General features: G+C 39.9%; 3 protein-coding genes across 12 annotated transcripts in view; 1 reads left to right on the top strand and 2 right to left on the bottom strand.

Moving 5' to 3' along the window:
- The window catches only part of dip2a (disco-interacting protein 2 homolog A), a 90,121-nt gene extending 74,750 nt beyond the window's left edge, over positions 1 to 15,371 (bottom strand). For 2 of the 5 annotated variants that reach the window (XM_004555473.6, XM_004555474.6), the window contains exon 1: positions 14,821 to 15,371. In XM_004555473.6, the coding sequence (XP_004555530.1) occupies positions 14,821 to 14,944 (124 nt within the window). In that variant the 5' untranslated portion in view covers positions 14,945 to 15,371. The remainder of the gene's footprint in view (positions 1 to 14,820) is intronic. The other 3 variants (XM_004555475.6, XM_004555476.6, XM_004555477.6) reach the window with 2 other exon arrangements.
- Positions 15,372 to 16,761: 1,390 nt separating this feature from the next.
- On the bottom strand, positions 16,762 to 27,495 carry LOC101464799 (CASP8 and FADD-like apoptosis regulator). Of its 3 annotated transcripts, none has more exons than XM_004555467.6 (10): positions 27,372 to 27,495; positions 23,071 to 23,170; positions 22,883 to 22,988; positions 22,484 to 22,619; positions 20,842 to 20,897; positions 20,722 to 20,746; positions 20,499 to 20,545; positions 20,317 to 20,395; positions 18,985 to 19,486; positions 16,762 to 18,892 (listed from the first exon to the last, which is right to left on the bottom strand). In XM_004555467.6, the coding sequence occupies exons 1-10, from the start codon at positions 27,451 to 27,453 to the stop codon at positions 18,763 to 18,765; spliced, it is 1,263 nt and encodes a 420-aa protein (XP_004555524.2). In that variant the 5' UTR covers positions 27,454 to 27,495; the 3' UTR covers positions 16,762 to 18,762. The 3 variants fall into 3 exon arrangements, with proteins under 3 accessions (XP_004555524.2, XP_004555523.2, XP_004555522.2); XM_004555466.3 differs by lacking the exon at positions 27,372 to 27,495 and adding an exon at positions 23,519 to 23,783 and having other exon boundaries at positions 20,499 to 20,542; positions 23,071 to 23,417; XM_004555465.3 differs by lacking the exon at positions 27,372 to 27,495 and adding an exon at positions 23,519 to 23,782 and having other exon boundaries at positions 23,071 to 23,417.
- Positions 27,459 to 27,677, top strand: part of LOC101465475 (hyccin 2) — a 50,278-nt gene continuing 50,059 nt past the window's right edge. For all 4 annotated transcript variants that reach the window (XM_004555472.5, XM_004555468.5, XM_076875112.1 and 1 more), the window contains exon 1: positions 27,459 to 27,592. The gene's annotated coding sequence lies outside the window, so the exon portion shown is untranslated. The remainder of the gene's footprint in view (positions 27,593 to 27,677) is intronic.

Below are 27,677 nucleotides of genomic sequence, written 5' to 3'. Positions count from 1 at the left end.
TTCTTGGACTCTATTAGAGTAGCTTTGCATGACTGACAGTTCAAAATAATGCTTATTTATCTTATACGGGCCTTGGTGCAGACTCAGTTCATCCACAGCCTGACAGAAGGAGTTTCAGCTACTCTTCCTTTACTCTCTCCTTTCTTCTGATCGGCTGCCCATTGTAAACTGAATTTTCGGTGCTCACAGCCAGAGTCGAATGCCTCAGACAGATATTAAGGGTGTTCGTCCTCACTAACAGCATACAGAGCCACAAGTTAAAAAAAAAAAGTCTGAAACCAAGTGCTTAGAGCAGCTGTAAGCTAGAACTTGTGCCTCATATATGCTGACTTAAATATTCGAAACTTTGGCCATGTTTAGTATGAGCATGCATTGTTATTAAGAGTACTAATATTACAGTTCAGATGCAATACAATACCAAATGCACTTTTTCACTGGGTCCTTTCTGTATAGGGAAAATGTAAATGCAGGTCTTGTGATTTTCCTCGCTTCTCTTTTTTTCCAGTTGACTGTTTGAACGCAGACATGAAAATACAACTCTCTTTATAGATTCAACTTGGATGGAGTGGATTTAAGGCCAGAAAACCAGACCAAACTGCATGTCTGGAATTAAAGGTCACCTTTAAATAGAAATCATCTTCCCTCAGCGACTTCTTCCACATTTTCAGACATTTTCAGTAGCTTGGTCAGTATGACGATTACTGAATTTCTATGACTGCTTACAGTACACAACACAGAAAGGGGCAAAACTTTTTTTTATTTTTATTTACAATAAAAAAGCGGAACTGTTAAAGGGATAACTTGAGGAGGTGCACAAGTTGAGAACCAGCAGGAACTGCATAATTCATCAGCGATATAGTTGGCATCTTCCCACTGAAGCAGACCTTTGTGGTGTAAATTCCCCCCGTTTGGATGGCAGCTGTGCAGAAATGTGTCTCGAGTTAACTAAAACTAGGTTTGGAAGAAGTTGTTGTTTTCCAGTCTGGGATAAAAATAAAAACTAGACTGGTGAAATGTAAGTAAAACTAGAGAGACAGTGATGCCTACATGACTGAGTCAGCTGCCTTCAAAGAAAATGCTGGGTTTGTAATGTAATACCTATTCTGAACTTCTTAAAATTTCCCTCTGATAACCACCAGAAATTCCCCCTTTGTTCCGAAACAAAACGTTGAAACCAGAAGACCCACTCTGGAAACTAAGTAAGAGTAAACCACATTTTTTAAAAGAAATACTGAAAACTAAATAAAGGTTCACGTATTGACTATAAATACTATAGATACTCTTTCTGCATCAAGTAAAATCACCTGGTTGCAAGAGTAGTATGATTTAATGTCCCGCTGGCTAAATATAGACCCAGCCTCACAGCAGTAAAATCAAATTTAGTTTGACTTATCAAATTAGATAACAAAGAGGGGACAAGGAAGCAGCAGCAGCAGCAATTCTGTCATGGGTTAGCTGTCTGATTTTCAGGTCATATGGCTTACTCGCTCACATACCGCACAAATGGAGGCTGCAGACAAAGCGTGTCGTCAGGGGCTTCACATACAAGCAGAGCCTGCCAGCAGATATCCGCCACTTGTTGGCAGCGGAGACTTAAGATTCGCTTTGCTAATGGAAGACAGAATAAAGCCAACGATGTGAAATAGCTAATCCAACACCTGTTTGATTCTTATGACTTAGAGAAGTTAAGACAAGGATTTAAGCAGCTTTAAAGCACACAAAAAAAACTACAGAAAAAAACTGTGCAATGCAGCAACATGTTCGTTACAAAGCTTGATTGGGTAAAAGGTACTGATGTAAGTACGTGTAATGTCTAGCAAGCACGACATCTGTGCAGCATCTGAGAGCACACAGCTAAAAATTTCAATAATAGACAAGTAAACTGCAGCTGTAAAAGAGAGGGGAATCGGGGTGCCTTATATGGGGTTGTGTAATTAGTTTCTTGGCCAACAGTCAAAGCAGACAAAGCAGAGGGAGCGCCGTTAATGGTGACCAGACATATGAGAATCAAAATGTAACAACTGAGCTTCACCTGTCATCGCGGGGCGAGTCGCACAAACTTGTTATAGGACGGCAGCCGTGAGCATTACCCACAGTCTGCTGAGGACTGAGACCTCTATGTCAGGAATGTTGTGAGCAATGACGTGTGTGTATATGTGTGTGTTATATTAGATTACGAGTCAGCTTAAAGTTGTATCCGTGCCATTGTTCACCCCAAAGTGCCTGGGATTCCACACGTAACACCGAGGAGGTTATTCAATATTTTCAGGGCGTGGCGGCAATCGCCAAAACTCCAAACACCAAATGTTTGATTTCATGAGAGCAGCCAGACACGACACCGCCGCACATTGGCACCTATACTGATATGATCTCAGTACGGACAAAGTGTTTCCTGAGTTCTGCTCATTTAAATGTATTCATTAGCTTGGAAAGGTTCTTCGGAGTAAAACACCTCAACCCCGCGCTCCACTGTGAGCGCAGTATCAGTAGAACATCTGTTAGTGGCAGAGAAAGTATCACACTGATTAGTTTAGACTTTGAACTTGCAGAGAATGAGACCAAATTCATACATCATTACTCAGGAATGGAGATTGCACACAACCTCCTTTGATAATAAGTCCTAGCTGACTTTTTTTTTTTTTTTTTTTTTTTTACTTTAAAAGCCCAGCAAATTTACAGGAAAACTACTGTTTAGTTACAAAGACATACAGTTACTACATAGATAAGCCCAGTTGATACAATGCCAAACATGGACTTAGTAAGATGCTGCACCTCCCCTTTGATCAAGAAACCGTTTGCTGGCTCATCTTTAGAAGTTTTCAAGAGGCGGGAGAGAGGTTTTGTTCCTGACTATCACAACCTTTTATTGTGTTATTTCAAAGCTGAGGTGTGTTTAACACAGGAAGCTGATATTTAGAGGTTTAAACGTGGAGTTAAAACTCTCATCGTCTCGGACTCTCTCTGAGACGTGTTTGGCTTGCAGCAGATGGTTGTGTCAGTTAATTCAGCAGCAGGAAAGATGTCCCTATTGCTTTTTAACCCATCGCAACATCACGATTAGTGTTATTACTATTATTATTATTATTATGTCATTACCTAATCATTATCCTTTCAGCTTCTTATAACTTAGGCTGTATGTTAGTGGCTGCGGCTTTCATTTCTACTGGTCAAAATAACCAAAGCGATGACAATAAGGTTTGAAAACCGAAAGTTAAGCCAGATTTAAAAGTTTCTATTTGTGGGGAGCAGAGCGTTAAAGCACCAGTCAGACAACTTGGATAATATCTTACCTTTTTAAACACCTTCTAGTGCTTTTGTGGAGCACGATAAGCCGAATCAATGTAAAAAGGTATTTGAGCGACATATCAGATCGAATGTTTTGTGTGCACAAACGCAGACACACACATAGATACACAAAGAGGTGGCTTTAATGAGCTGTCAATCAGCGATTTAATGAATGTGCGATTGCTATGTGATAGACACTCACTATCTAACATATCTCTGTGCAGTTAACTCATACAGCAGGCGACTTGTATAACAAGTTGTACACCATCAATAAGGTAAGTGTCAACGACAACAAAAAGAGATAAATGATGCATAGTTTTTTCTGGCAGGGAGTAAATCCTGTAAACAACAACGTTAGCAGACAGAGACAGCATATAAATAATGTAGCCTATTTCACAACTACAGATATTTCAAGCTTAAATCATCAAAGAACTCCAAGGCACTTGCTTTTCAAATAAAGTTTATTCTCACAGCATGGTCAAGTTTAACCTTTAAAAAAAGTGTTTCGGCACACAACCCTTTATCAGGCAGTGAAATAGGGTTTATTAGAGTTCACTGGATCTTTTATAAAGGTGTTCCAGCAAGGACCTTGTGGAAAGCTTCCACTTAGAGTGAGAGGGGAATATTCCACCTGTGAAGCTCCACCAATCTTCAAAACCTGGACACATGCAGGAGCCCAGAAAATATCAATACCAAGCCCAAAACATTCATCATGCACACAGCAGCAGCAGCCACAGACAACAGGAATGCAAAGGCAAATAAGGTTTATTTTTAAAAAAAGGAAATAGAAAAAGCAAAGGGCGGGTGGGGAACGGGAGTATTTAGTGGTCTGTGATTTATAAATCCAGAAATGTTCCCTTTGGTTCAGACTCGTGTCTGTCACCAGTTCATATGGAAAGAGGAATATGGTCAATCTTAAACGCTTGTAATGTAGATGGGTTACTATTGTAACTACTTGTAAGCTTGTTATAGGTTCGCTAAGGTTCAAATTTGATGTTTTTGGGGTTTATTTTAACTTTTTTTTTGTTTTTTTACAAAAACCTATTCTGTTACAAAATAATGGTATATGGAGATTACTTTGACACAGTTAAACATGTGGCAAACCAAAAACAAAACCCCCATGGAAACGCCCTTCCCAATGGCAGAAGTGTATCCCCAGTACAGCTCCAGAGGGACAACGAAGTCACAGGCTTTGCTCCAGCCTCCAAACCCACATTAAAGATGCATATACGTCCTTAAGAAGGCCGATCCTGCAATTCACCAAAGCATGAAGAAGCAAGTTCTTGTCTGGTATCAGACACAATCAGGCAACCCCAGAAGAAACCTGTCCATGTCTCAAAACAAATTGTTAGGTTGATGGTTCAAATGTTGCGTTGATGTATATTTACATCTTCAGTTCAATTTTATTCATATATTACTAAATCACAACAACGGCCACCTCAATGAGCTTTAAATTACAAGAAAAACTCTTTGTTCTCCAAAACTCATTTTAACAGGAAGAAACCTCCTGCAGTTCAGGGTGAGTGGAGGGAGACAGGACAAAAAATACTGTGAAAATCTCAAACATGTTATTTTGTGAGATTAACAGAATTTATCCACAAGCACAAAAAGTGTCAGAGCTTTTTAAAATTGTTTTTTAAATAATTAAAATGTGAAAAAAAGGAAAAAAACTGACAAGTATTTTCAATTATTTAAACCCCAAGATCCTGACAGCACCTAAGCCCTGTGAAAACCTTGAGTTTGCCTTTGTTTTCCTTTACAAAAGAGTCGGGTAGCCCCAGGGCTTTTATTACAATCTCATGTGATTTTCCTTGTCCTATCTGAAGAGGCGTTATCAGCATTTGGCAAATATCTGCCTCACATTTTTAACGTTTTGACAGCCACTTCAGCTGTGCCCCCACACTGTCACAGTACAGAATCTGTCTGACTGGATGGGAAACTTTTATTTCAATGCCAAATTTGCTTTAGGTGCTTTAAGTGAACTAAAGATGCACTAGCTCGTAAAAGAATATACTTCAGACCCGTCCCTGTTTACATGCTACAACTTGAAAACATGGTAAACAACAGATTAAAATGTGGACATCATAACGCTACAAGTGCTCATTAAATTATTTATCCTACGGTTGGATAAAACCTTCAATAACGGCACCAGGCTGCTAAGTTCAAACAACATGTCCCACAGCAGCCGTAGTGTAATTGTATTGTTTGTTTTTATTTTTAAGAGTCTGTGCAGCAGATATTACATACCATGTGATGAAATGCAGCAATTACAACTTTCAGCCAAAAAAAGAAAGTCTCATAAAAAAATAAATAACTTGGATTTTATTGAGATGATTTACAGCCTTTTGCTTTTAGACACTAGTCGGTAATTATCAAATGCAGAAGGAGTCCCCATATTTTCTCGGTTATGCCTTAGGAGCTTTAAATGCAGTCCTGACTTGCCTTCGCTTTGCATCCCTGCTTTCTTTCTGGCTAAAGTTACGTGCTGAGAAGTCTCTGGAGAGAAATAGAAGCACAGCTCACCTAAAACTGTCAGCCTGTTCGGAGCGAACAGGCTGAAAACACATTTTCTGGTATGTGAGTCGAGTCTGCCAAGTTAAGTTTTACACCTAAAAGAAAAAAAAAAGAAGCTTGCCTTTAGCCCCAACAATAAAAAAGAAATGAAACAAGCTGGTTCGTTTCTTGTGTGTTACTTCCCTCTTATATTCCACAGGGACACCTAAGGGAATGAGGAAAAGACGAGGGGGTAACCAGCCTTGTTCTTGTAAAAGGCTGGGACAACCTGCTATGCTAGCCTTCTCTTTTGCTGTATGCAGCTGTGCCCTCCAGCAGTGGTCGGGGGATTTGTTAAGCCCTCTCCTCATGGTTAAGTTGATAGGTCACAGCACATTCCCGGCATTTTCTGTATGTTTGTTTTTCACCAGGAAGGCTCACAATGCAGCTACAAAGGGCCGTGTTTGTCTTTGATCAGCGTATCACACCTGAGTGGGTCTAGACATTGACTGAATAGCGAGAAAAGAAAAATCAGAGTTTGTTTTTTGACTTTTCAGACAGCTCTCATTAGCTTTTATTCCAACATCAAAGTTGGGGTTTTTTTGGAATCCATCCCAAACTATTATCAGCGCAATCTAATTGGGCATCAATCTCTGCAACAAACAGCCCCAGAATCAAAATTTGACATTTTCTCAACAGCACATGCGGTCCTTATCATCCTTCCTCTTTACTGTTACTGACGTCTGATCGCCGTCTGGCCGGGTTCAGCAGACGCCACATGGTGCCGTCATGCTATGTAGGTTGAGCTCTGCAGGCTCCCGACCAGAAAGACTCAAAAGAAGCTGGTATGTGCCGACAGCGCTGACCAGACGCATCTCTGGAGTGAATTAGCATCACACATTTTACTTGAATGTGGAATTTTAAACACTGGCTGACTTAAAACAATCACAAAAGAAAAGGTGCTTCCACACAAGACAGTTCCACTCCTTATTATCCTGTGAATAAAATATCACCTGAAATACTCGACTTATTAGCTTACATCTTCATAAAGGCATTAATGAGTGCAGTGGATGAGATGTAGTGGTGTTGACGCTGTGTCAGAAGATTTTAACAGAAGCAGCCGATGTTACACAATGAATCTATGCATGAAAGGGTGCACGGGTAAGTACAGCTCTGATGTCTGGAAACGTGTTGTGAATATATTCAGCTGCAAATGCAGAAGTCAAATATTAAGCACGAAGAATTCTGATCAAATAAAACAGCAAGAGTGATGAAAGGCTGTGTGGATGAACTGATGATTTCACCTTGGGCTCTGAATAACTTTGTACAGTGGGAAGGCTTTCGGCACAGCTCACTAACCTCACGCCTGCACACCCTTCAATACTCTGCAAGCAATTCACTTTGCACTTAGAAAACACTGCAGTAAAAGTGTTGTGGACACTGTGTTCTTGTGGAGGGAAAATTCATTATCTTTTGGAGGTTTAATTTACAGCATTTAGGGAGATAAAAGCTACCCGATGAGAACACGCTGCAATTATCCCACTTTCTGTCCTGAGCTGGTTTCTACCCCTAATGTGAAGCCGTGCCTTTGGCAGGAATCAAGCACACCCACATACAGACAGGTGAACTGGCAGGAAAGAATTTACACCAGAAAGCTGATTGAGGCATAACGAAAGCCTTTTGGGGCAGAAGAATCCAGTGGACAGAGCGTGAAAATTGCAACATGTCCTTGAAGTAAGGCATGCGGCTTGTTTGGTCAGCAGATCTCCCTGGCACCAGTGCCTGCCGCACAGCCATGCTTTCTATGCACATGCCATTTCTTCAGCAGCAAGGACACATACACTGAGTCACCGATAGCACCAAAGACACAATATCTGCCACACATCAAACAAAGGAAGCCATTCTGAACTTAAGGTGCAAAAAAAAAAAAAAAAAAAAGAACACACCTTTATATCTATTTGTATTTTAACAGTGAGCAGCGCTTCTTAGCAGACTACAGAGCTCAGTGGAAGCTATAGGCAGGATGGTGTCATAGCTGGAAGCTGGCACCATTGCACACAGCTATGTAGGTAGTGGAATTAGACAGAAAAAAAAAACCCAAAACCCCCTAATGATCTTAGTGCACAGAGACGCGATATACAAGAGAGCACAAAAGCAGGACACTCAAGCTAACATAAAAACACAGGGAAACATACATTATACTGTATGCAGCACATGCAGTAGCAGCCAGGTGAGCTGCCAGCATTTACCAAAGTAAGTATAGCACAGCCTCTACTTTATAATAATTAATGAGCCCTGACCAGTGCAAAGGTCCAATGATTTCGGCTCTTTAATTAACTTTTTTTTGGCTTCGTAATCTGATATATACCCACAAGAAATGCTAGAAAGTCCTTGTGGAACCAAGGCTCATCAGTCATCTTAGTAATGCCTCCAGTCAGCTATCTGAGCTTTCTAAATGAATGGATGAATGGAGAAAGAACTATTCTTTGCATTGCCACTGTCACTGGGAAAGAAAAACCTATACAATTAAATATGATTACAAATATACTTAAAATAGCATTTTTGGATTAAAATAGGTGTTAGTCCACCCCATAACTTATGCATGCAAAACGTTAAACAATCCACAACCCACAGTGCACTGCAGATATAATCATGGTCACTGCTTCATCATACCAGAGTGCTGAATACGACAAGTACACTTACATAATTCGTTGCAACAATAGCAAGCAGACATGCATGCCACACTACAGTTAAACCTTCATGAGCCTTAACTGTGCCCATGTGCCAATGCAACAACTAAATGGGCTCATTTGCTTCTCATTTCGGCTGCTGATTGGCACTTAATCTCTGATTAAGCGTAACGTTTCTATAAAACTGCAAAAAAAAAAAAAAAAAAAAAAAAAAAACACTCATCAATTTAGTTTTATGTTAATTAAAACAAGTCTACAGTCATTTGATCTTAATCGCAACATGCATTGGACGCTGCTGTATGTTGAGAGCTCCATACAGAAGATGGGTTTCACAGCGTGACCAAAATCAGCACTTTCTGCTATGAGTTTCAACCACAAGCAATAAAACACTGTTGAGACAGCACCAGTAAGTGTGTGTCATTTTATGGTTAAATCCATTACCAGAATCAAATGTCTCACCGAGATATTTGCTGAATGTGTTCAGAGACAGAGCGAGAAGCACTTGTGTGTTATCTGAGAACAAACTTTAAAATCCATCTAAGACAAAATCTGTCCCAATCCTTCCACGGAGAAAACAGCAGGGAATTTAAAAGAATGGTAAAACGTCACAATATTAACATGTATTAAAATTGTACTGACTGTTATTAATAAACATCAGTTGCACTTACAGAAACTGAAAGCATTATAACTCTAACACAGAGTGACACCAAGATTACAGAGCTGTTGAAAATGTAACAATGTACACTCATCCACAGCTGAAAAAACAAGTGGAGGAAAAGGTCATATTTTAGATATTACATTCACACACTACATCTATTAAATATTCAGAACTCCCATAAAAGACAAGAGTCAGGATGTTGAGACGTATTTAAAAAAAAAAAACAAAAAAAAAAAAAAAGGACCTACAGTAGAGAGGAACAAAGCAGACTGGTATGACAATAGCTGCTTCTGTGGATCATTGCTGGTTTAAATGAAAAACACAGCTATGTGGTTTTGCATCCCATAAATAGAAAGGACCACCTCGACAAAGCATTCAGAGACACAAGCCGAGAGCAAACAGACTGGCATAAGCAGGGGGGTCTGTACATAAGAGCAGCGGGAGAATCCGAAGCTCTGCTGTGCTCTGAGGCACACCCGTGAAATATTTATGACCCACCACGTTCCACGCTCCACCACAGCAGGGGCACAGCTAAAGCAAAGCTGCCTCTCCATCCGCGAGCTGGACTTTGGAGCAGCTACCGCAACCTGCTAGATCACTCCAAAGCTCAACATTTTTCTCCTTTGGATCCTATTACAGAGCAAACTGGGAACCGTGTACAAAGCCCTCTAATCGCCCCAAATCCTACATGTTCTCGAAGCTCTTAGCATACAGCGTGATCCCATATTTATCTGATGTTTGGTTCTGCTCAACAATAGGCTGAACTCCATGTTTCTTTCTTCATGAGTCGGGCGGCGGGACCACAAGTGACCACAGTAAGCCGTGACTCAGGAGAATTAAGTGGGCTCACCCCTCAGTGAGTGGTCTTTCGTTAACAAAACCTCAGAGCCAGCTCACAGGGGTTTCCTGTACACTCATACTTTCCAAAGAGGTTCTGTTTTACAAAAGGGCTGGCCACCAAAGCTACTCACTCTCCACACCATTATTTTGCTCCATATTGGGATCACGGTTACTGCGATTTTGCTCCTTACTGGACTTCTCGTCCTGTCTCGTTGTCTCAAGCTAAATTAAACCTACCACAGCCAGTAGGGGAGATAGTTTGAGGGGGTGTTTAGAGAAAGATGAAACCGCTGCAAAAAAAAAATGCAGAAAATAATTGTTTTATCTCATTTTTAGCGTTTCATAAATTCCGGAAGCCATAACTGTAATCCATCCGTCCATTTCCTTAACCACTTATCCGAGTGAGAGTTGCAGACGGAGGCTGGAGCCCGTCCCAACTGACCAACTCTCAGCTAGTTTCCTTCTAACATGTATCTCAGTGTAGTTACAATGTGTGCTTTTGACGGCTACAATCCTCTGGGAAATTGGAAAAATCTCTCACAACAGCAACTTTCGGTGGCTCGTTTTGTTCTCCATCGCAGACACATTTGTTTCGTCTCTGTCCTCTCTGGCCGTTTCCACTCTGTCAAGTGCTGTAATGCGGTCTTGCCATTACTGTTTAGGGAGAATTTACTGCTGCTTGTTTTGACGCAGTGCATCCCCGCTCTGCAGCACAAGTGGCAGAATTGTCAGGTAAAAATGAGACTGTAGAGATGCAAAATTGAAATTGATTAATTGTGCAGCCTTTCATTAAGGCATATTTTGAGGGAGGGAATGGTGACAAAGTAAAGGTTTTTATCCATTAGCAGCGATTAGATGCAAACAACTCGTCATTACACCAGCAAGCCTTTGCTTGTGCCATTGGTTGACAGGCAAGTGTGAGCTTAATCGTCACCATCTCATTACTTCTTTACTACTTGACAGGGCAGTGCCTGATCACCTCTTTACCTGCGAGACTAAAGTTTCCTCTTATCTAAATGACTGGATAAATCGTTAATCTTTAATGATCTTCAGGGGTAATTGGGTCAGGACAGCGACTGAAACTAGAATATAGGTAAAAAAAGTAGAACAAATTAAAAGAAAACCATGGCTTGCTGAACTGTGATAAGCACTTTTTTAAAATTGTGTTTGCAGAAAGCATTAGCCACACTTGTGCTGCTGGATCTTCCAAACACCTCAAAACTTCTACAAAGGTTTCAATGAGTCTAAACACTTATAAAAGAAGCGAGACGACATTTAAACTACCAGCAAAACTTGCCACGCACGTCTGTAAATGTTTACTGAAAGGGAGCAGGCAAGGAAAGCACAATGACCAACCAAGAGTTTGGCAGTTTCCCAGCAAACACCAGCAAGCACTGGACTAAAAAAGACTTCGTAATCAGAGGGTTTAGAGAGCAAAGAGAGGAGGAGGGCAGAAAAGCAGGGAATGATAGAGTGACCCTATGAATTACTCAGCAGACACGTCTTTCTCCCTCTTTCCTCCCTGCAGGAGATAATGGGGATCATTCGTCTTCTTGCCCTCCTTTAAGCCCCATCTCTTGGCCACTGATCTGCATCCAGGTCAGCAGAGAAACAACACAGGTCCGTTTTAATGATGTGTAGAATTTGGTGGGAGGAGAAGCAGCACTTTTGAAAAAGCTACGTGTCTCACAAAGCCAGCCTACATAAAGACTGAAGGCCGAAAACAAAACACAGTTTCTCAATCAGCTTCGTACTGCAAGTTTGATGAAAGTTGGAAAGTCTGATGACACCACACTTATCTCTGTAGAGCCGTTTTCACACACGCAATGAAGCCTGAACTTTTCAGAGAACACATTAGCTGAACTTCTCTCGCTGCTACGAATTCTGTGATAGGCAAAAGAGCCCACATGAGAAAGGAAGGGGTAAGCGTTCTGTTATATAGACAGCAAGCGTGTGGGCGCCGTGTATGATGCCTCCCCTGCACTCTAACCGGGCAGCTCCCTCAAAAACACGTCAAGATCAGACTATTCCCTGCTGTTGCCACACTTGGGATAGAACAACTGTGGAAAATATCCAGATGTGACTCCCGTGTATCTGTCTGAGGTCTACATGAGAGAAAGAGCAGAAATAGCAGCAACCAGAATGGATCTGGCTTTAAAGCACCAACATCTGGCTACCAGTAGCTATATTGCTGGAGATGCTTTAAGCTTTGAATGTCACTGGTTTAGTCATGAATTTCATGGAGGAATGCTAAGAATCGCACTTTTACTGACTTTAAACCACTTTCACATTTTATCCAGAGTTTAAGTAAGTCAGTGTGTTCACTTATCCTGCTCCAGCGGAGAAGCCTCAAGTCTGCACTGCAGAGCATTTTCCAATTATTAAAATATATGGGCCTTTTGAATAAGGAAACATCGCTGAAGTACGCTGCATATTCGCAATATTAAAGGGACAGAGAAAGAGTTACTTAGGCGACATTTTCCATGAAAAACAAAATCGGCTGAGGATACCAGCAGAGTGAAATCAAGCATTTCTGAACACGTACTCACTGTGATCCAAATACAAGATTTGAAAATACGAGAATCAATGCATCTCTGGAGAAAACAGTTTTTATTATAAGCTCAATCAGAGTGCACAGATTGTTTATTTCACACATCAGCAGGCCTAAGATGCTGACACTGGAATATCATCTCATGCTATCCAAACAGCTAGCTGCAGACAAACTGCTTAAGAAAACATACATGACGCATCTATTCAGCTTCATGAATTATACAATGCTAGTGCTCCCTCTCCCTCACAAGGACACACACAACTGTTGGCACTCTCGTGCATGGTAAAAAAAACCAAAACAAAACATCAAGATGCGTCTCGCCAACAGACATAGACGTGCCTCATGTGAAGTCCCAGAGAGAAGAGCTCAATGAACAGGATAGAAAACCTGTGCGACTCTCAAGTTCTCATCTACTTCTCATAAAATGAGTCATTTACTGAGCCCTGGGCCAGGATGGCAGAGGGGAGGTGACTGAGGAGCAACATCACAAGGTGAAAAGTTCACAGCAGCACACAGGGATATGCAGAGAGAAGGGGAAAATAAATGACATTCCCTTTTCTTTGATGTGAGAGAAAATAGAGAAAATACAGAGGTGAGGAGAGAAAGTGAGACCGAGCGGGTGGGGGGAGCAGGAGAGACAACAGCGTGTATCAGTGGAAGAGAAGCTAGAGGAGATAGAGCTATCAGAGCTTCAACATGGCAGGATGTGACATTTGGAGAGCAGGAAGAGGAAACTGGACAGATATAGATTAGTTTGGTGGCTGCTCCTGAAAACATGTCTATCCCATTAGAGGGTTTGGGTCGCAGTTAATGTGCTTATCAAAGCATGCACCTCGGGTGTACTCCTGAACCCGGCGTGATGCTGCTGCACGACACACAGGAAGAGAAGACTCAGTCTAGATTTTGACTTTTGACTTTCTGATCAGTGGGTTTTCTTTTACTTCACGCCATTTTTTTTTTTCAAGTTTATAGAGTTAACATCTTCTCCAGAGTTGATGGGAAAAGAGGTCCCACCCTGGGGTCAAATTCCAAATCTAATCAGACTTGAAGTAGGTCATTAATTAGTCAGACTTTGCTGCAGCTCGGCTAATTTCGCCACGTGAGAAATAAAGAAGTGGAGTTCAACAATGAGTCTCATTGAATTAACAGGAAACAATGGAAACTGTTGGTGAGAACAAGAGTCTTTTTCATCAAAAGCACTGCACATGAATATAAGCCCATCTTTATTTACTCTGTGCCGAGCTACGTGCCAATGCTTCAGTGTAATGATCACCAAATATGAGGAAGTTTAGGAGCTGTTTACAGAAAATATCAAGCGAATTTCAAGCTGCAACATTTAAAATTTCTTTAACTCGCTTCACTAGTAGTGAAATTAAATTTTTATGGATATAACCGCCAATAAAAACTCATTACTACCTTCTTATTGGAGACTATTATAACTGTTACAGTCTGTGCTGCAGAAACCTTAACTTTTATAAGTATTTGCAAGCAACCAACAAAGACCGAAAACCATCATGATTGGTCTAAAAGATTAAAAAACAAAAAAGATTCATAAAAAAAAAAATCACCTAAAAGTAAAATATAAAACCAAAATAATTGAGCAAATGATGAGATTTCAGCTTGTTCTAACTTTTTCTTTGCTTGGGTTTATAATTAAGAACTAATATAGCGTCAAACAGAAGACACGCCTACAAGTGCGACTTAAGCACAGTAATAAAACAAACAAGCAAATGAACAAGGAGCAATATCCACAAAACAAAATCACCCACATGCTTACTTTTCCCCTTCATTACACTTATTGGCACATATTTGAATAAATTGGCCAGCTTGTTAGGGTCAGGGTGTTAAGTGAGGCCTCTGACTTTGTAACTTACTTTTTCTACACCTTTTCAAATCTTTCCTCAGACCCTTTGGTGTTATGCTCTCACATATCAGTATCATGGGTGTGTCGGTGCATCTGTTAGGACAGAGCCACCCGATCAAATACTTGGAGTCGTAACTGTGTGGTATTTAAAAACTTCGGCACTGCCTTCATTATTAGGGAAACAAAACGCTGTCTGGTCTGGTTTAATGTGACCCGTCCCTGAGCAGTAGTCACCAGCCAAACTAAGGCAGAAGTTCAGTTTGATGCAAGATTCCTTGGATTGTTTTTTTCTGGTGATGCTGGCATATTTTCAAACACGAGTACAAAACCCAGATAAAAGGGCGGTGGTTCTGATTGCTGTCACACGCGTGGATAATGCGTAAAGCGCGCTCCGGGCCACTCGCTGTGCTAGTTTGTGTACATGTTGTTGGCAACTTACCCTCCGACAGCTCCAGTTCCAGCTCCGCCAGCTTCTCCCGGACCTCAGCAGGCAGGGTCATAGCGAGAGCCGGCGTGGGCTCTAACATCATCGTCAGCAGCCCGGTGGAGCTCCTCTCAGCCATGGTGGTCCAGCACGAAGGGCGAACGGATCCACTGGTGCCCGGTGAGGAGAGGACAATGCGACCAAGCCCAGAAGATTATCAATGAAACAACAACAGCCCCTCCTCACCTCACTTGGTTCAGGCTCAGAGCAAATAGGGTGTTGGTGCCTCCTCTCCCGTGTGGCTGCAACGTCGCACAGATGTGTGAGAAATGTCTCCAAACGTCATGACACGGCTAGCTGCGGGGCTAGCAGACACACCTGGATCCGTGTTTCCATGTAGGGTGTTGGGACAGGGCCTTGCCAGCGTCTCCCAGCCTCTAGTCTGTCCCTCCTCGGCACTGTCGGCGGCTGCCTGCCCTCAACTGTGGAGGGAACTCATTCAACTCCTCGCTCGCTTCCCACGGCGCAGTCGCCATTGCATCATAGCAACAGCAGCCCCAACCGTGCGCGTTCACGAGGCCCCCACTCGTGCGCTTGCACGGTGCATGTTTGTGCGCCGCGTACAGCTCGCCTGCCTCCTGCTGTCACCCAGCGGTTTCGTGGCACACATTATGACCTTTACCTTTACTGGATTTCTTTTGTACTGTGTTTCATTTCCGTACGTTGTCTTTCTTTTCATACATAAAAAAACAAACAAAAAAACAGCTAATTTTGATGAAGCTTTGTGAAGAGGTGGAACACGTGCTGAAGGGAGCTGAAGTTTTGATTTAAGTGTCTGCGCTTAAAGATTAAAGTTCAAGCGCTGAAAGAAATGTAAATGTTACACTTAGAAATGCACTGAGCTAAAAGTGGAAGCTGGAGTGGAATTCTTGAAATAAATCACTGGCGGTTCAAGTGGGCTTTCAGCTATAGAAGCATTATATTATAAGGCATATAAAGCATTATAAGGTAACATATAGATAGATGTGGACATTTAATAAAACAAAACACACTGTATATTATTCGTCTGTGTATAACCAACTGACATTTTAGGCTCTAAAGGAAGCAGGAAGAAGTATAACCTTATATGATATTATCTCTCCTTCCTTTCTTATGACAGCAACATTCCTCTCATTTTTAAATGGCCAGCCAATGGCTTCTATACGCATACAGGTGCATTCATGCCTGCACATTCATATGCATACAACAAAGATATACAGTTAAACATACCTGTACCACAGCCACAGACACCATTACACTCACAGACCTAAATAATCTGTGTTCCATTGTTTTATATTTATACTACAATATTTATGTATGTAGTCTTTCTCTCTGTGTGCCTGTGTGCATATATGTACATTTACCTTCAAATACCTCTGTACATTCACATATAGACATTCAAAGTATATTTAATTAATTTTTAAAAAATAGTTTGTTAAACTAGAAAATGTTTCATCATTGCTTCATAGCGTTTTTCATACTATTCCAGTAAATAAAGTTCATATGGCAGCACTCAAGGCTGGAAGCCTGGAGAGGTCAGCATCATCAAACCTAGTCCTGCTTCCAGAGCTTCACTTCGTACTGCTGTACTTCGCCTTTACAGAACCACAGCATATTTCATTATATTTATGTATACTTTCATTTTTTACATGTAGCATAACTGATATTGGAAGACAGAATCTGCAGTGTGCAGCTGCACATGGTTTGTGATTTTGTTGCAGAAGTGCCTGTCAGCGTTACTGAGACCAGTGGATCCAACTTTGATGCTCCCAGCAGGTTCTAAAGTGGACAGTACCACAGTGTCTGTGAAAAAGAGGTCAACATATGTCATAAAGAGAAAAATAATTACGCGTTAATTTCACCTTGATGGCAATTGTGCGCAGAATCTTTAAAAAGCGTAATGAGGGGTCTTTAAGGTTGGATTTGTAGACTATTTATTTTATTTGCAGAACTCTTTGTTCAAAGTGGAGGCATGGGCATTTACATTTACATAACATGTGATGTCACTGCTTTTCTGTGATTCCAGAGTTTCTTGGGAAATAAAATACTACATGGCCTCGGTGAGTTGAACTTCTAAAAGGTCAAGTGATGCTCAAATCTAACCATTGTACCAGTCATTATTTTAATTTTTCTTTTAACCTTTTTGTAATACAACATGTCATAATATGATAGAAAATGTTAAAAATAAAAGTAAAAAACACATATAGACTATGCAAACATGTTTTTTCAGATGCAATATTAAATACAACACAATTAACTTTTATTAAAGGCGAAAAATAGCTTATGGATGTCAAATTTAACATTTCAATTCATACAAAAATCTTTGTATGAAATGTTAAATTTGTATCAACTATGTTAGCATCCTTCCAATTGCACTGCAGCACACTAACATAGATACATATTTTAAAACAAACGAAAAACTGTAATGTACTTACATGGTGACAAAAACAAACTACAGTAGTGGGTTAAATTACAACATGAATTAGAAGGAATTCTATTTACATATACATAAATATATATAAGTACTTAAAAAAAGCATGATAGTGTTTCCTTCATTAAGAGAAATTTTCAAGGTTTCTGCATACATTTTAAAAATAATAATTTAAAGTACAAATTAGCTCAGATTGTTTTCAACAAGACAAAAAAAAAATGTTACAAATGCACAAATGTACAGTGTGGAGTATAAATAAATATTGCAAGTCATCTTTAAGATTTAAGCCTACTTTTTTTTGCTTTCCCCCCATACACTGTAACTTTCATCACAGTCCAGATGACTGGGCGTCCTGTTTGGTAAACCTTTACGTTTTAAAATGTTGCTGCCTGTGGAGTTAACGTTGGGAACTGTTGTAGTTGATTTATCTGCTAAAATTATAAATCTGTTGAAACACAACATATATTATTAAACATGCACCAACACGCTGGGTGAAAATTAAAGTTAATAATAACAATAAATACACATTTAAAGTTTTCAGTTTTTACCTCCAACTATAACATGTCATGACTACATATGACCATTAGGTGTCACTATATACGCAATAAAAAACGTTCTTCTTGAGCAAGTTCTGAGCTGCATCAATACTTGTGTGTCTGACACTGTCAGCCGTAGTATACAACTGGAAGGGCAACAAACTTGATTGAGGGCCATTTGACTCATTTGCTACATAAAAAAATGAAATAAAATAAAGCGAAAAACAGAAATAAAAAGACAGAGAAGCCTTCATGCTGTCATTTATGTGTAATTGATTGTGTTCTCAAAGCAAACTATGTCTGCTATGTTTGTGAAGTTAATCCCCGATGAGCTCTGCAGTTAATGAGTCAGCAGTGTGGTAGTGACTCTAACGCACTATATACCTCAGCCCGACTGCACTCTACGACTTTAGCCGATCAGCCGCTGCATGGCTTAGCTGCTTTGGTCCCTAAAAATTTCATTTCCAATCGTACCATTGAGCTCTTTAGAATGGCCCATTTTTTCCACAAATGTTTGTAAGGGCAGACTTCACGGCTAGGTGCATGATTATGGAGACCCGGGGCATTGGGATGGAGACACCTGCATTCAAAGATTAAGAAGTCCACAAGTATAGTTTAGCTGCGCAAGCTGATGAATGTCCTATTTTTTTTATCACAAGGAAACAGGACCTGAACAGGTGCCTCCGCTCCAAAGTCGGTGGCCTCAGTGCTGCAAAAGCACTAAGTTACTGCTAAGCAAATAATTAACTTGAGTTCGAGCTGCCTTAACTAATTATCAGTGTGGCTGTTTAACTTTTTCATCCCCACACTAACTGAATTTAACATCTAGTTACATAAGGGTATCAGCACAATTCAGCTGAGGAGGCACAGTGACTCTAAGGCCTATCTGTAACACCAGTACTGGTGCCAGATACTTCACGGTGTTTAGCAAATAAAAAGTAAATAAATTCTTTATTGTAAGTACAGATCTCTCCTCAGGGTGTGTTTTACATCAAGGTGGTAGCTGGCTTGAGGATTACTTCTGCTGTGTTCAAAGATGACGTTGTTCACCTCCATTTGAATATCATCAATCTTAATTTTCCTGTAAGAGCACAAACAAATAACAGTTTAGCTTATAAGAAACTTATAAGAAAACTTCCATGATGATGAGGTAAAGTTAAATAGTGTTTATACCTGTTTTGGGCTTTGTTTAAAGCATTTGTCAGAGCCTTCACATACACAGAGCTATGTTCCTCTTCTTCCAGCTGACACTCATCTGTCCAGCAGTGACTCCAGAACACATCTGCATCCATAGGAATAGCTGCTGTGACAGCCCCATCACAGCCATCTGTCTCGAGGTGCCCATCGTCCGGGTTCATCCTGGGGCGCAGGGACAACTTAGGTACGTTGTATCTCTGGATGAAGAAAAGTTTGGGCTTGCCCGCCAACAACGGGCATCTGTTAGCATTGAAAAGACGCCTGACCTCGTTGATAGAAAATCCATTGCCAGTCGAATCTGTGCCCAAAAGTTGACTTTCTGTGCCACGGCTAATGATGCAGCACACAAAGCTATCATTTCTGAGTTTCTCCATCTTATCGAGAATATTTTCGAGAGCTGAAAACACCTCATCAGAACTCAGATACTGGTGGAGATTCACGCTGAAGCGAAGCGCCTTAAATGTTTGTTCCAATTTTTCTGAAGGAGTGAGCAAAGATGAAACGAGAATTTAAGCATCACCTTGACAATAATTTAAAAAGACAAATGTAGCTTTACATTTTTAAAACACAGATCAGTGGCAACCAAAACTACTGAAAGGGTAGGTGAACATTTATGATCTTAATACAATGATTAAAATGCACATTTTAACAGCAAAAACTTGCTACGTAAAAACCTGTTACGCAGTTATATGCAGCTGTAAGGCACTTTTAATTAAATTTGAGCTACTGTGCTACACTGTTTGTTTTTGAATTACACTAAATTTATGTTTCAGCTGTAGTTACAACAGACTTTTTATAATTATACTGCTACAATAAAACACACGTTAGGCTTATAAAATACAACACATTGCTCTTTCTTTCAGAAGCTCACAGCCTTTGAATTTCCCCTGCCTTCTAAAATAGCTACATTTTGACAACTGTTAATAAACCACAAATAAGTAAAATGAGCTTCCCTTTTCACGAAAGCTGCAGACATAAAAGAAATTCCCAAAGAAATACAAATCTGAGTAGCACAATAGTTTTCTTGTTCTTCTCCCATTAAGAATTTTTCTAGGATGGGGCTGGTCCCTCGTTTGGAAACTACCCAATAATACATCGAATACAGATAAGCGTATAACTGTAGGTTTATCCGGCGTACACAATGATGCATCAGCTTTAAAACCTACTACAGCATGTGGTGATCATCCTTTTATTTTTCTCCCCCAGCAGGATTATAAATGCACGACTATACCTCTAATTAAGGATTTCTACACTGTGATTTTGGTACTTCCGTTTAAGTAGAAAAGTACAAAGTGCTTTGTGTCTCACCTCCATCATTACCCACGCAGTCTATGATCACACAGTGTCCTCTGGGATTAGTGTTAAATTTATAGCAATCTGGCTGACTCTGAAATTCAAATGAGATTGTGGGGAAATGTCGTAAATGCAATTGAGTCATTCAACACTTGAAAATATAATCAAAATACTCAGAGAAGGAGGGGAATCCTCACCTCAGAGCTCGGCTCTAGGCAGGCACCTGATCGTGGGCTCACTCCTACTGCAAACAAAGAGTGATATGGTTAACAGAAGAAGAAAGTAAACACCAGGGCCAACAGGGGGTTTCCAGCTGTAAAGCCCCTGTGAGACTAGATATCAGTCTCATGGGGATGAAAAGGTATTTTGATTAAAAATATAGTCTTAGGCTACACATCTGTGGTATTTTGCTAGACTTACCAATGCGGCGCTCTTGTGTAACATGCTGTAGAGGAAACAAAAGAGGAGATATTTTTATGGTTTTAGTGGAGAAAACATTATGGGAAATGTGAACTAACATCTGCAAAGTGTCTCACTCACAGAAATTCTACGGGGTTGCTGCAGAGACAAATTTCGCTGCTGTTCAGGTGCCCCAGCTGTAAAAGACAGGCATATATACATACATAATGTCTCTGTGTTTGCTGTTCTATTGTTGTCGCTGTTTAAAGAAAAATTATCCTATTACATTTGAAACAAGCCAACACGTTAAATAAACAGCATTAAATTAGTACTGAAAATTGAATCTACCCTACTGCTGTGGTTGCAGGGGTTAAATAAAACTGAAATGCATTTGGATGTCATTTTTTCATGATCATAATCTTTTAACTTTTGCGTCAAAGTTGTTGAACATTATAACAGAGCACAGTCACAAAAAAAGTCCATCCATCCATTCATGTTATTAGCTGTTTATCCAGTTTTGGGTCAAGGGTTCCAGTCCCAGGTGAACAAGGGCCAAAGGAAGGCTACATTCAGAACAGGTCGTCACAAACTAAAAAAAGGTGTTTACCCTTAATACTGAGTTTTTGGTGAGGAAAATGTAATAAACTTCCTATTCTTTGCTTACTACACTCACCAGCCACATCATTAGGTACATCTTGCTAATACTGGGTAGGATGCCCTTTTGCTTTCAGAACTGCCTCCATTCTTCTCATTGGCATAGATTCAACAAGGTGAAGGAAAAACATTCCTCAGAGATTTTGGTCCATGACAACGTGATAGCGTCACACTTTGCTGCTAAGCATCAATGTGGAAAATCTCCCGTTCAACCACATCCCAGAGGTGCTCTATCAGACTGAGATCTGGTGACTGTGGGGGCCATTTGATTGCAGTGAACTCATCGTCATGTTCAAGAAACCAGTATGAGACGATGCGAGATTTGTCGTGTGGCGCGTTATCCTGTTGGAAGCAGCCATCAGAAGATGGGCACACTGTGGTCATAAAGGGATGGACATGATCCGCAACAATACTCAGGTAGGCTGTGGTGCCAATAAAATATCTCCCACACCATTACACCACCACCAACAACAGCACGAACCATTAATGCAAAGCACAATTGATCCAAATCCATGCTTTTTTATTATTTAAGCCAAATTTTGACCCTACCATCTGAACCATCAGAAAGTGAAACTCGGCAGACCAGACCACATTTTTCTGATCGTCTGTCGTCCAATTTTGGCGAACCCATGGAAATCACCTGGTGTGGTGTTCTGCTGCTGTTGCCCATCTCCTTCAAGCTTCAACCTGTTGCGCAATCAGAGCTCATCTGGGTACCTTGGTTGTAACGAGTAGTTATTTGGGTTACTGTTGCCTTCCTATCAGCTTGAAGCAGTCTGACCCTTGTCCTCTGACCTCTGAGATCAACATGGCATTTTCGCCCACTGGATAAGTTCTTGTTTTTGTTTCGTTTTCTGTAAACCCTAGAGATGGTGGCGTGGGAAAATCCAAGTAGATCAGCAGTTTCTGAAATACTGAAATAGATATTTGCATTAATTATGAGTGATTGTGAGTATCGATAGTTTCGGGTATGCTATACTGATGAGGAACATAAAACTTAACCCAGTTCTGTGTAACTAGTAGGGAAGTGTTTCCCACTTCTCACTGCATAACTGTTACAAACCTTTCTCGTGGCGATGCTATTTCAAGCCCTTCGGTATATAAAGCGAAAAGGGAAACACAGACTGACCTGAATTCTTATAAGTGGTCAGTTTTTTGACTAGATCGATCCTGCCAATGTTTGTCAAGCAGTCCTCTACGAAGTCAAGTCTTTCTGGAGAGACTGAATCCAGCTTTTCAAGTTCAACAATGATATCCAGAAAACTCTGTAACACAAAAGAAATGGCAAAAATGTCTAAAATGTTTTTTTTTTTTTTAAATTAATTAATTACTTAATTTTTTTTTTTTTTTTTTTGGGGGGGGGGGGGGGGGGTCCCATCATTGACTGCACCATGTTAATAATAATTTAAATTACATTAAAATTACCATGTTAATGTTGTTAGTAATAAATCCCCACCCACATAAATTTGAAAATGAGTGAAAACAGAATCATGTCTCATTCATTTGGGGTTTTTGTTGTTGTTTTTACCTTTGTCTTCTCAAGCTTTTCACGAGATAATTTGCAGCTTAACAGGAATTTAATACTGTCCAAATCTTCAGTGTCCAGCTCCTCACTTAGTTCTGTCATCAATACTCTGCAGTAAGTGGAACAAACACTGTTAACTTCGATTCTTCAAATCTTTACAATTCATCAGCTCATCTTAAAGGATGTCTTACCTGAAACGTGGGACCATTTGTCTGGTCCTCTCCAAGTCATCCCTGTTGACTTTACACACCTTCCTTAGGATATCCAAACGCCCCAAACGCCACATGAGCTCTGCCAGAAACAGGTGAGCGTTTTGATGCTGCGTCACTTTTGATCTGAGCATCTCCTTCATACAAGCCACACTGTGGTCCGTGTCCAAGCTTTCACATAAATAGAAGAGCCTACTGCGTTCATTGCTGCTGAGAGCTTCCGCGATTTCATTTATAGCAAGTAGCTGAAATTGATCCGGAACAGCCATGTGGACTTTGGTAAAACTTTAAGAGGAGATGAGCCCTTAATAAAGAATTATAGTCAAAGCCTGTGGGTCACAATAATCACAATGTTAAGATCCACAAAAAGTCGTGAAAATATAATAAGTCATTGCTAATGGATAGTTATTAAATTATAGAGAGACCTTACCGAAAAGAGTCCTGCAACAAACACGTAGCAAAGCAGAAGAAGGAAAACTATAGAATGACGCACCGCCTAAAAACGCGAGGAAGGGGATTTACCAAATACTCCCCAACTTAAAACGAAACAAGCGAGGATCCGCTTAACAAGCAATACCATATAAGTAATTCCTGATTCTGTCCTTTTACAAAAACTGCGCAACGCACTCTGTCTAATCCAACGTAAAGCGAAAGCAAAGAAAAATAGCAGACCACACCCACAAATGAAGTCATGGCGGAAGCACGAGAGGTGTTCAGGGAATCCATCCTTTTTTTTTTCTTTTTTTTTTTTTTTAAATTGAAAAAGCACAAAATACAGATATACAAATACAAAATAGCAAACACAATGTCAGGGGGTTCGTATAAAAAAGCAAAATAGACACAGTATATTATAGAATCACATGATATTGAACAGGGAACATAGGTTTATGGTTTTGACAGCTTTTTGATTTTGAGAATGTTGTATGGTTTTAACATATTGTTTGGTTTCATTTAAAAAGCACCGAAAGGATGGTTTTGCGTTAGAAAATTTCGACTTATGTATATGAAATTTGGCCAATAATATCAATAAGTTAATCAAATAAAATTCGTTTGCCCTGTGCATGGGGTACTTAAAGAAACCAAACAATATTTTCTCGTAACAAAGAGAGAACTCAGAAAGGATAAAGGAAACAACAAAAACACAAAATTCTTGCCAGAAAAGATTCGTGTATAAGCATGACCAAAATAAATGAGAAATATCTTCCTTCACACAACTACAAAATGTACAGTTAACATCAATGTCCTTTTTATAACATACAAGAAAAGACCTAGTTGGGTAAAAACGATGAATAACTTTAAAAGATATTTCCTTTACTTTGTTATTTAATAGAAATTTCGACGGTAAGGTCCAAATCTTCTCCCATTCCAAGTCCTGGTATAAGTTATTCCAGTAGGCGACAGCCGTTGGGACACAAGTTCTGTCTTTTTGAAACAGAGTTCGTATTTCACGGTTGTTTTTCCTCCTTACAGAAGGGAAACACACCTGACCGACATAAGTAACAGCAGGATCCAGTGGTAAAGGGGTCAAATCACTAATAAGATTTCTAAACAACATTAAGACCCCAGCAGGGATAGCATCAAACACTATGGCATATTCCTTTGGTGGAACAGGAAGACCATATGTATTCAAAAATTCTGAGTAAGAGAGTAAACCTCCAGCTGGATTTATAAGTTGTGCAACACGATGAATCCCATTATCAAACCAATTACTTAAAAACACAGATTTATGTTTGTATAAAATGTCTCTATTGTTCCAAATATAGTATCTATGTGGAGAAAAATTGTGTTTATAAATCAATGACCAGGAAAGAAGCATTTGTTTATGAAAGTTGGATAGTTTTAAAGGGATTTTATCGATATTGTAATTACAAAGCAAAAGAAAGTTAAGACCACCAATTTTTGAGAAGCTGTTGAGAAATGCTAGGAGCTAACTGGGCGCTAACCGCATCATTCAAATATATTGAATGTCGCAAAGAGAGGAAGTGACGTAAGATTTGCGCATGCGGGGTACCGATCGGGTTTCCGGTACGGATCGGGTAGTGACACTACCCATTGTTTCTGCGCATGCGCCCAACACGAAATGAAGTAGCGAACCGTCCTACTTTTGTGAATATTAGCCAGAAAAATACTCTGACGGGTAAAATTAAGTGCCAAACCATCCTACCTTTGTGAGTGTGACCTACAAGCATACTAACAGCTAAAATTTAGTGGCAAATCGTCCTACCTTTGTTAATCTCAGCTAGAAGCATATTTTAACAGCTAAGATTTAGTGATAATGTGATGGGCAAAGTTAAGTGGCAGACCGTCATACCTACTTAAATTTGTGCTGGAATTACTCTGTGACAGCAGAAATGTACATAAACTACTTAGGGTAGGACGTTTTGCACCTTGCAAAATTGTGCAAGATTGCTATTGTTTTGCCTTTGCACGGTGTGGGATTTTCTACTTTAAAACTAATATATATACATATATATATATATATATATATATATATATATATATATATATATATATATATATATATATATTCTTTTGCGGCTATTTTGTTGACGTACTTTTTTTGTTTACATACTTCACTGCAGAGGTATGTGCCACCGTGCCTAGACCTGCACATGTAAAACTTTCGACATCTGCCACTAAAGAAAATATACTGTCTGCAGATTTTTTTTAAAAGCACTGAAAAATATGGAATAATCAGGACACGAATATGGTTCACAGAGAACCTAGTTCTTCAGTTACAAAATTAGATCTAAATGCGGTGAGGGTGTTTTCAGTTAAGGTTGACTTCTGCGAAATGTTTACAGTCTAATTTATGACGAAACCCCCTTTAACTGTCAGCTGCAACCTTCCACACGCCACTCAATCGTTGTCGGCTGCATCGACCCCAACGTAGGGTTACATGTCTTGGGAGGTGCACCTCATGTCATTTAGAAGGTTGCTGCGAAGGGTTAAAGGACTTTTCGAGGTTACATTGTAAGTTATGATGCAGATTTCCCGCGGAAGTCTAAATCAGGCATAGCTGTGGTGCTGAGGTCAGTTACAACTCTGTCTAATCCAAAAACAGACTCAAAACCTTGTTTTTTCTCACAGGCCTAAATTTAACTGTGTTTAACTCTCTGTAAAGTGTTTTTGCTTCTATGTTAAGCATTTTGATTTTTACATACAATTAAATGTGCTATATGAATTTGTCATTGCAATAGATTTTTTTGTTTTGTTTTGTTTTATTGTTTCTTTGTTTTTACCAGAGAGAAAATACATTTCTCATACAAGCTGGAAAAAATATAAATGTATCACTTAACTGGATCATAATTTGCAATAACCTGACTTTTTCCCTTAGCAAATAATCTTTTTGGCCGTTTGAACGCCTATGACTGCATTTTCCACAACAAAGTGACATTAGTTCATTCTTTGGATTTTGTGTGTATCATGCTGTGTCATGCTGGGATAGTCGTGTGCTGAGAGATTTGAGCCTCACGTTAAACACTGAACCACTACGGATGATAATCCTGCTTCTCTGTCTGTAAAATCTCTCGAGGTTCAACCAGAAGCCTGACTGAACTCTGTAAAAATAAACTCTTTAGAAACAGCTTCCTGTCTAACACCTTTCACCCACTGAGTGTTGCAGCAAGGGGTAGGTGGACCCTCATACTGTGGAACAAAACAGTCATGCTTGCCCTGTTGCACAGAGGCAAATCTGTGTCAGAGGCAAATATGCTATAATAAGTCCCTTTATTATTCATACATTGTCTGGTAACATTATGTTTAAATTGTAACAATTTAAAGTTAATTTAATGTAATTTAAATTATTCTTCATTAAAAATTAAACAGCAAAGCTCTGAATATTTGTTTAAGTTATGTATTTGCTATGCTGGTTTTACTACATTTATTAAGCTGTATTTATTCTGATTTCACAATAGTCTTACCTTCTCTAGATATATGCTTTGTCATGCTGTATTGTTTTACTGAGCTGCATACCATTCAGCTATTTAAGATATCACATCTCATATATTTGTTCGGTTTAATTTTTTAACTGCTGTAACAACGGGATATTAAATTCTTATCTTAATCTTTTTATCTTTTCTTTCTTAAACAGATTCAGTGGCTTATGGTGGGTTTCAGACTCTGAAGGGATAATCATACACATTTAAAAAAATAAATAAATAAATAAAATAACCGCTATCTGTGGCAATATGAGCGTGTTAAACCATTGATTGTAACTTTTCCAACGGGCTTGAACGCACCACTGCTACTCCCCCTGCAGGTCGCCGGAGATTTCTGCTTACCAAAGCTCACTGAGTTCCGCTCAGCCTGGCCAATCGTGTCTCGCTGTGCCTCAGCACCATCATTGCAGTGTGGAGAGATCATACGGAGGTACTGCTGGCGGAGCGAGGGACCATTTGAAGAAGGGAAGATACACGACCTGGGTGACCGCTCTGACCAAACACGGTTCCCGATTCCCCAAAAGAGCCACTGTGTAGCATCACTATAACCAGCTTCAGTTCGAGTGAGTATTGAATTTACTATTACAAGAGGAAGGATTTTCCAGGTAGTCGCAGACCGGGGCTGCTGCTGCTGATGAGTTGGAACAT

This window comes from Maylandia zebra, linkage group LG16 (assembly GCF_041146795.1).
Source record: "Maylandia zebra isolate NMK-2024a linkage group LG16, Mzebra_GT3a, whole genome shotgun sequence".
Classification (NCBI taxonomy): domain Eukaryota; kingdom Metazoa; phylum Chordata; class Actinopteri; order Cichliformes; family Cichlidae; genus Maylandia; species Maylandia zebra.
The sequence above is the reverse complement of the archived record's forward strand: the minus strand, read 5'-3'. Positions and strand labels throughout refer to the sequence as shown.